Source organism: Penaeus monodon, chromosome 17 (assembly GCF_015228065.2).
Source record: "Penaeus monodon isolate SGIC_2016 chromosome 17, NSTDA_Pmon_1, whole genome shotgun sequence".
Classification (NCBI taxonomy): domain Eukaryota; kingdom Metazoa; phylum Arthropoda; class Malacostraca; order Decapoda; family Penaeidae; genus Penaeus; species Penaeus monodon.
In genome coordinates this window covers 46,332,033-46,342,032 of record NC_051402.1, presented here as the reverse complement: position 1 = coordinate 46,342,032, position 10,000 = coordinate 46,332,033, and the positions used below count along the sequence as shown (strand labels likewise).

General features: G+C 43.2%; 1 protein-coding gene across 5 annotated transcripts in view; it reads right to left on the bottom strand.

The window, feature by feature from the left end:
- LOC119583821 (RING finger protein 150-like) overlaps positions 1-10,000 on the bottom strand; it is a 121,070-nt gene that overhangs the window by 18,114 nt on the left and 92,956 nt on the right. For all 5 annotated transcript variants that reach the window (XM_037932531.1, XM_037932532.1, XM_037932534.1 and 2 more), the window contains one exon: positions 2,467-2,602. In XM_037932531.1, the coding sequence (XP_037788459.1) occupies positions 2,467-2,602 (136 nt within the window). The remainder of the gene's footprint in view (positions 1-2,466; positions 2,603-10,000) is intronic.

Below are 10,000 nucleotides of genomic sequence, written 5' to 3'. Positions count from 1 at the left end.
TGCATACATCTGCTTAATATCAGTGTTTTACATGCTCGATACGCATCAGGACACTTGTGAAAACACCACACAAAAACTGAATATAAATCACGTTCATCCTCACCGAATTCTCACAATCAAAAAGTACAGTTTTAAGTAAACAAAGTCCGAATTACGTAAGGACCTTTCCGCGTCCGTGCGTTCGTAGCTATGTTGCAGCTGCGGGTAAACAACCCTGTCTACGGAATTTAAAAACATTTAAATACATAAATCATGAATGCATTTATAAACCACATTTCCATACTGAACGACGCGCTTCACATCGCAACAATGTATATAAAAAAACATATCGACAATGCACTTTCAAGGCAGACAAAAAACAACATAACTCGTCTACATTCTTCCAATCTAGTTCAAGTTTACTATTTTGGGAAAGACATATTTATATTGCCTTCAGAATGTATGCATTTCATGATCATTTGTTATTCCTGAATTCCCTTGTGCATGTTCGTTCCTCTGTTGCCAGGTATCTTACATTTTCGTTCGGTCTTGACTTAATATCAAAATCAAATCCTCAACCAAGAGAGTTTATTCCTTTAAATTAATGTGAAATGAGAGGCTGGTCATAATGGCAATTTACAATGTTTTAACAAACTACTTAAAGTGGCGTTAACATGAATTAATATCTAATTGTAAAACTCATATCTAATCATTAGTATTATGATATACTGGGGTGACCTTCTATAGTCTAGCCTGCACACTTTGCCTTCTCTCCTGTTTCTCTCTCTCTCGTTATTCTATTTTACGTTTTTCCTTTTTTTCTCACATACCCCCTTTATCTCTTCTAATCTACCCACTCTTTCCCTTCTCCCTCTCCTCCTTATCTATTTTCCCATCCTCATCCTCCTCGTTTTTGCATCAATATTCTCGTCTATAATGTATTTCGAGGGTAAACATGTCGTCTGTCCGGACACGCGAAGACGCACGAAAGGGCGCCTGCCTCCAAGACTTCAAACAAACAGCTGATCCCTCGACCCTGCAACTGTCCGTATTTTCTTTTCTCTGTCTGTCTGTCTGTCTGTCTGTCTCCCTCTCTATCGCTCTGTCTCTCTCTCTCTCTCTCCCCCCCCCTCTCTCTCTCTCCCTCCCTCTCTCTCTCCCTCTCTCTCTGCCTCCCTCCCTCTCTCTCTCTATTTTTTCTCTCTTCTTTCCCCTTCCCGTTATTTTTCTATTTTTAAAAATTTACATATCCTTTTTACTCAACCCTGTTTCCAAAACACAGCCCGCTTATGCCCAACGGTTTAGTGACAAGGACGCCAGGCGCTGCAGCCGTTGTTCACATGATCAGTAACGGTAGGAGTCCGTGTTGGCGCATCAGCTCTCGATCAGCCGTCGACGAGAGCGCCAGCGACGTCTACGTGCAGTGGTACTCGAGTCGACATGAATAATGTTTATGCGACGCTCCTGTTGCGCAAGGTACACAGTCCAAGGCACTGAGACTTCTTTTTTTTACGATGCATGTGTCTGGTTAGTCACACTAGCAGTAATGATTAGTGATACTAATCACAATGACTAAAGATGTCGATGATGATGATGATTATGATGATTATGATGATGATGATGATGATGATGATGATGATGATGATGATGATGATGACGACGATGATAATGATGACGATGAAGAAGGGCAACAGCAGCGGTAGTAACAAAAATGAAAACAAAAACAACTATAAGGAAAACGATAATGATAACAACAATCTGCTCAATAAAATACCCATCATCAATAATAAATCAACGCACAAAAAGAAGAGAAAAATAAAATACAGACAACCGCCAACAAAGATAATGCCAATGAGATGTGCATGAAAACAGAAATGAATAATAATCCTGGGGTGACGAGCAAGAACAGCAAACAGCGACCACATCAACAATTCAAGCAGCCACTACCGAGGGAAAGAGGAGGGGGAGGGGGGAGGGGAGGAAGGGGAGAGGGGGAGGAGGTGGAATAAGGAGGAATAAGGAGGGAAAGGGGGGGAGGAGGGGGAGGAGGAGGAGGAGGAAAGAGGAGGGGGAGGGGGAGGGGGAGGGGAAGAGGAGGAGGAGGAGGAAAGAGGAGGGGGAGGGGGAAGGGGAGGGGGAGGAGTAAAGAATGGAAGGGGAGGGGGGAAGAGGTGTAAGAAGGAAGGAGGAGGGGGAGGAGGAATTAAGAGGGGAGGATGAGTACGGAAGATGTTGGGGTAGGGGGAGGAGGGGAGGGAGCGATAACAACTGTAAACAATACAAGGATAAGATAGAGTCAGATAGACAGAGACAGAGAGATAGAGATAGATAGATAGATAGATAGATAGAGAGAGAGAGAGAGAGAGAGAGAGAGAGAGAGAGAGAGAGAGAGAGAGAGAGAGAGAGAGAGAGAGAGAGAGAGAGAGACACAGAGACAAAGACACAGAGAAATACAAACCGGCAGTACCAAAATGCCACAAAACTTACCGGTTAATGCTAGTGACCCGGTATTTGACATCCTCGCCCCTGGTAATCGACACATAGACCTTGGTACCATTCTCCACCATTCTGGCCAGCTGCTCCCCCTGTTGGTGCGCCAGGAACACCACCACTCCGCGCTCACCTAGAAAAAAAATGAAAGAAACCAAACCTTAGATATGTATTTTTAACAGGTGAATGAGAGAGAAGCAAAGAAGGTAAAGTTACCAAGCGGGAGGAAGAGAGACAGAGAGAAAGAAAGAAAGAGAGAAATATATAAGCAAAAAATATAGAAAAATACCTGGCGGAGGAGAGAAAAAAACAACAATATTACACGGGGATCTGATGTAGAGAATCAGTCATGTAAAAGAATTTAACAATTTTCTGCTGAAACTTTTGAAAGAAACATTGCTTACGGACATAATTTTTGAATCTTCTCGATATAAAACACTGACTCCAAGTACAGGTTTCAGGTGTATTCCATGGCGATAGGACAGAAAACTGTTGTGTAGAATGATATACCAAAATTATATACTAAAATACTTACACATCGTAAACAGCTTTGATTATGGGTGTACGAACTCATTTCTATTTCCCAGAGTAAATCACTATTGTAGAGCCAAATATCCGAGACTAATCTAGTATAGTTTGCGTTTTGTCAACTTACTGCAACAATAAAGCTTCGTCAAACATAATGAGGTAAGTTCTCCATATTTGGGTTCCCGTTTTCTTTCTGGCGAGAATGAGAAGTAGAAGGGGGACTCTTGTAAATTCATACAGACCCTATTTTATTCATGGTGCGCTTAGTTGCAGAGATATTCCATAATGGTCCTTTTTTGCATAAACATGTCTAGGTTTAAGTATCTTAAACCACAATATTTTGATGTCTGTAACCACATCACATTATTCATTCCAAATATATTCTAACATATATGCATGCACTTATTACAGACGCGTATATCATCATCATCAATAACGGTATGCTCATGTTCGAGCAGCCGTGGACCTCTCCACCATCCTTCGCCACTAAACTCATACATACATACATACATGCATATATAGATAGATATAATATATATATAATATAATATATATATATATATATATATATATATATATATATATATATATATATATATATATATTTTTTTTTCTTTTTTTTTTTTTTTTTTTCTTTCTTTCTTTTTCTCAACGGTAGGTTCATGCTCGAACCGCCGTGGTTACAGCATGATACTTAATTGTAGTTTTCATGTTGTGATGATCTTCAAGTGAGTACGTGGTAGGGTCTCCAGTTCCTTTCCACGGAGAGTGCCGGTGGTACCTTTTACACACACACACACACACACACACACACACACACACACACACACACACACACACACACACACACACACACACACACACACACACACACAACACACACACACACACACACACACACACACACACACACACACACACACACACACACACACACACACACACATATGTGTGTGTGTGTGTTTGTTTGTTCGTGTGTTTGTGATGCGTGTGTGCGCGCGTGAGTGTGAGTGTGCATGTACGTGTGCGTGTGTGTGTGTGTGCGCGCGTGCGCGCATAATATGTATATCTGAAATTTTATGGGATGTTTGTGCAGGGATCTGCGTTCTTGTACGAGCAAAATCGACGTAAGGAAGACAAAACCTAGGCATTCCTTATTCACAATAACAGCAATTCAATAACAAACCCCACAGCGGCTATCTTGCACGCCCCCCCACCCCCACCCCCGTGGCTATTCTCGAAGATCCGACAGCCGCGCTCGGCGACACCTGGGCTAAATAGATCATCCTCTTCTTGCCCGTCACCACAATGCCAGGCGCCCATCCCCGCGCTGCTTTACGGGAAGGGAGACAAAAAGGTACGGGCGGCGGGCGGAGTCACCTGGCAATCCCGCCCACCGACGCCCACCGACGCCCACCTCGGATATGGGGAAGGACGGAGGTTTCTCGCCCTCCGCCCCAAGCCCTTCCTCCCCGTCGGTCTTCACCTCGACCTTCTTGTGTGTCCTCGCCTGCAGCCATGAGCCTCGTGGCGAAGTTTTAGTTTTTTTTTAATGCTGTTTTCACCTCGAGGATGATGTAGTGTTTTTAACATATGATTTTCTAAAGACTCCCTTGCTAGGAAGGATATTTTGAATAAGTTTTTTTTTTTATCTTTATTGTAGTAGCATGATTTATCATACTCTCTCTTTCAGTCCCATATCATTGTACTTTGATAAAGTTTAAGCTAGAAGAATAACCATTGCAAGAAATAGTTTAAAGAATTTATATCTAAATGAATTTAAATCTCTCTCTCTCTCATCACTTTCTAGGTCTCTCTCTCTCTCTCTCTGTCTCTCTCTCTCTCTCTCTCTCTCTCTCTCTCTCTCTCATCACTTTCTAGGTCTCTCTCTCTCTCTCTCTCTCTCTCTCTCTCTCTCTCTCTCTCTCTCTCTCTCTCTCTCTCTCTCTCTCTCTCTCTCTCTCTCTCTCTCAACATAAAATAACAATGTTTCAAACAACGGAACAACCGAAACTCTTTCCGTCAGACGGATACGTAAACGCCAGACTCCACGATCCCTGAGCACAGCGTTTGCTAACAAGTACCCTTCGTAAATACGGCCCTTGCGACCCCTGTTATTAGTTGCTTCGTCAAACAACAGAATAATGGGCGGCCTTGGCATGCAGCTCCGTCGGCACATCCACTGCCCCCGGACTACCTGACCGTGACGTCAAACAGCATCCGCGTACATGTTAATTAATGCGCAACAGCTGATGATGGGTGCGTTTTAATGTCATTTCATTATCTCCAAATTGCCAGGGATTGTGATGACACTTTCATTTTGCAAATTATCGTTATTGCTCCTGATAATGACATGTCAAACTGTTGGGCTGATATTATAAATGCGAGTTATTACAACATAAGCAAGCTGTTCATGTAATTATATATACACACTACGCATGCCATTTCCCTATATGGATATATATATATATATATATATATATATATATATATATATATATATATATATATATATATATATGAATTTTGGATACATGGAGAATAAAAATCATACATTTCCGAGAGCAAATAAGAATCAGAGTGCGACAGACATCCCTGAGAAACGAGCGTGCGCGGCAAGCAGAAGTCTTGGCAAAAGCAGTCGCAAAAGCACAGCGAAGGAACAAGAGACCGCGACCTACCCTAACCAACGGCGCCTCTGTCTTCTCCCAAGTCGTAGGTGTGCGAACGTCACCGTGCATGCTGGGGCATTGGCGGCGTGTTGTAAATGATAGACTGGTGTTAAATCATACTGATATGCGCTTAATAACGAGTGAAAAAAAAAAAAAAACATCAATGGCGAATCTACGAATCTAATCAGCAAATCAGTGCGCGGAAGAGTAAATCAAGGTTTGTAAACGCAAATTAAATGACATTCATTCACCCTCAGGAGTCAACGTGCTCCGTAGTCTGACAAGCAAGTGCCACAAAAATAATCCCATTGGCACCCCCCACTGGCACCCTCTGTCTGGCCCTGCTTCACCAAGGTTTAGCATAAACAGTCATGAGCTCACCTGAACCTCACTACGAGGCTGAATTCATGCGCCATCTTGCCATCGCGCACAGATCAGACGCACAAAAGGGGGGAAATAAAGGAAAAGAAAAGAAAAGAAGAGAAAAGAAAGGGGAAAGAAAAGAAAAGAAAAAGGAAAAGAAAAGGGGAAAGAAAAAAAAGAAAAGAAAAGAAAAAACGTTACCCCCTACCTGCAACCCCCCCCCCCCCACCAAAAAAAAAAAAAAAAAAAAATCCTCTTTCCGTCACCCGCCCCCCCTTCCCCCGCTCGCCTCCTCCGGCCAATAACCATAGTTAACAGCCCACGCCCCCCAAACCTGTGGTCCCGAAAAAAAAAAACCGTATAACGACGGACCTGCGACCTGCTCGGTCATGGGACATCAAACCCCAGCCCCGAGGAGGACGCGCCGGGAACATGTGCCGGGTAAGGACGTCGCTGTGTGTGTGTGTGTGTGTGTGATAGAAAAAAAAGAGAAAGAAAAGGGAAAAAAAAATGAAGAAAGAGAGAGAAGAAAAAGAGAGAGGAGGAGAGAGAGAGGAGAGAGAGAGAGGGGAGAGAAGAGAGGGGATAAAGGGGAGGAGAGAGAGAGGAGAGAAGAGAGGAGAAGAAGAAAAGGAGAAGAGGGAAAGAGAGAGAGAGAGAGAGGGAGAAGAGAGAAGAGAAGAGGAGAGAGAGAGGAGAGGGGAGGGGAAGGGAGAGAGAGAAGAAGAGAGAGAGAGAAGAGAGAGGGGGAGGGGGAAGAGGGGGGAGAAAGAGAAAAGAAAGAGGAGAAGAGAAGGAGAGAAGAGGAGAGAAAGAGGGAGGGAAGAGAGAAAGAGAGAAAGGAGAGGAGGAGAGAGAGAAAAGAGAGGAGAGAAGAGGGGAGAGAGAGAGAGAGGAGAGAGAGAGGAGAGAGAGGGGAGGATGGGAAAACGAGAGAGAACGAGAGAGGGGAGAGAGAGAGAGAGAGAAGAGAAGAGAGAGAAGAGAGAGAGGAAGAGAGAAGAAGAGAGAGAGAGAGGGGGGGGGGGGGGGGGGGGCGCTCCGGACCCAAGCGCCCCCCCCCAAACGGGATAAGTTAAAAGGGTTTCGGAAAAGCCTGATGTGGGACTAACCCCTCCCCCCCCACCTCTCCCCTCCTTCTAATCCCTTATTCTCCCTAAATCTCCCTCCTCTTCTCCCTTCTCCCCTCTTTCTAATCCCCTATTTTTCTTAAACCTCCTTCCTCTTCTCTCCTCTCCCCTCTTTCTAGCCTTTTTCCCCATTCCTCGAATTCTCCACTCCTCTCTCGGCTTCTCCTTCTTCCCTCTTCTTCCCCTCTCTCCTTAGTCCCCTTCCCTCTTTACTCTTCTACTCCCTCCCCCCCTCTCTTTCCCCTCTCTTCCCTCTCCTCCCCTCCTTACCCCCTCTCCCTCACCCATCTCTCCCTACATACTCCCTCCCCCCTCCCCCTCTTCCCCTTTCCTTCCTCTCTCTCTCCCTTCCCCTCTCTCCCCCTCACTTCTCCCTCCCTCTCTCTTCCCCTCCCTCCCCCTCTTCCCATCTCCCCTCTCTTTTCCCCTCCCTCCCCTCTCTTCCCCTCCCTCTCTCTCCCTTCCCCCTCTTCCCCTTCCTCCTCCCTCCTTTCCCCCGTCTTCCCCTTCCCCTCCCTCCGTTCCCCTCTCTTCCCCCTCACTTCTCCCTCCCTCTCTCTTCCCCTCCCTCCCCCTCTTCCCTCCCCCCCCCCCCCTCTCTTTCCCCCCCCCCCCCCTCTTCCCATCTCCCCTCTCTTTTCCCCCCCCTCCCCCCCTTCCCCTCCCTCTCTCCCCTTCCCCCTCCCCCCCTTCCCTCCTCCCCCCTTTTTCCCCTCACTTCTCCCTCCCTCTCTCTTCCCCTCCCTCCCCCTCCCCCAAAAGCGGCTTATGAGGCAATTAACAAGAAACGAGAAGATAAAACAATAGGGGGAGAGAACTGCGTGGAAGAAGGGTTTAAAGCACATACCCGGAAAAAATTACGAATATTTTAAGAAAGAGAGAAGAGGAGGAAAGACGAGAAATTAAATAGATAGAGGGTGGTAAGACGGAGAAAAAATAAATAAATAAATAAACAAATAAATATAAAATAAATAAATAAATATGAAATAGATAAATAAATAAACAAAAATAAATATAAATTAAATAAATAAATAAATAAATAAATATGAAATAGATAAATAAATAAACAAAAAAAAAATAAAAATAAAATAAAAAAATAAATAAAAAAATATGAAAAAGATAAATAAATAAACAAAAATAAATATAAATTAAATAAATAAATAAACAAAATAAATATAAATTAAATAAATAAATAAACAAATAAATAATAAAAAAAAATAAACAAATAAATATAAAATAAATAAATAAATAAATAAATCTCAGCTTGAGAGATTATTACGCTGATGGTGACAAAAGAGAAGGAAGAGAAATAGAGAATATGCAGACAAAAGAAGCCGTTAAAAAGAAGAAGAAGAAGAAGAAAAAAAAAAAAAACACGAGCGGTAACGCATAAAAGGACACAGGATTTAAAAAAATGCACACATATTAAGAAAAGACATGCTTACATATACATACCAGACACATGCACACACGCGCGTATGCGCGCACACACACACACACACACAAACACACAACACACACACACACACACAAACACACACACACACAAACACACACACAAACACACACACACACACACACACACACACACACACACAAACACACACACACACACAAACACACACACACACACAAACACACACAAACACACACACACACACACACACACACACATATTCCGTCCGAGGAAGGTGAAGGACCGAGGGATTGAGCTCAGGTTCCCATGGAAACCCCGTTCATGGCCAGGGAAGTCTACATTCCGACCTGTCACAAACACGCAAACACACATTCGGACGAGCGAGTGAGAGGATCACGAGCGTAAAATAATCGAACAATATATATAAATAAACCAGAAAATTAAATGAATACATAGCGATATGTAAGAAAAAAATAAGGAGTTTATCCCGACGTATCCTTTGGCACATCCTTGTACCCTTCAGGATAGTCTTGATTTAGGAATGGGATGTTGCATGCCCTTGCGCGGTAAGGCTGCGACGGGGCAGTCACGTGTTCGACGCACGGGCAGCGGCTTCGCTTTGTGGACCGGCGTTTAAGGAAAATAGTATGAATAATAATATAACAACGTGCAATAATATGAATAAAAATATAACAATGTGCGATAATATGAATAAAAATATAACAATGTGCAATAATATGAATAATAATATAACAATGTGCAAATAAACTGTTACAAGGCAGAAAAGGGATATAGAAATGGATGAAAGGAAATTATAATGAAGAAAAAATAGAATGTAATTAGTAAAAATACGTAAAAAATAAAAATCGATCGATAAGCACATACAGAAATATATTCCTCCATCAAAAAAAAGAAAGAAAATAAAGTAAAGACAAAGAAAAAGAAACGCACCCCCCCCAAAAAAAAAAAAAAAAAAACGAATGAGGAAAGTAAAAATAAAAATATTTTCAAAGTTATCGAAATCACCCCACCCCACCCAAAATAATAATAATAATAAAAAAAATACATAAATAAACAAATAAATATGAAAAATATAAAAATATTTAAATTAGATAGCAGCCCCGCCCTCTCAGCACTCGGCACCCCATAATCCAGACAGGAGGCGAGATGATGATAACGATGAATTGCTACGAGATACAAAAACTTGAAGGCGAGTATCAAGGTTGGTCGGCGAGGCAGCCTTTGACGTCAGAACCCCTAGGGTGCCCTGCTGGCCCTGCACGCTAGCCTGGGAGGGGGGAGGGGGCAGGGGGCTCGCTCCCGCTGCAGGCGAATAAAGTCGACAGATTGATAGATAGATGGACAGATCAAGAGGATGGGGAGGAAGGGAGAGAGCGCAAAAGTGAGAGTGGAAGAGAGAG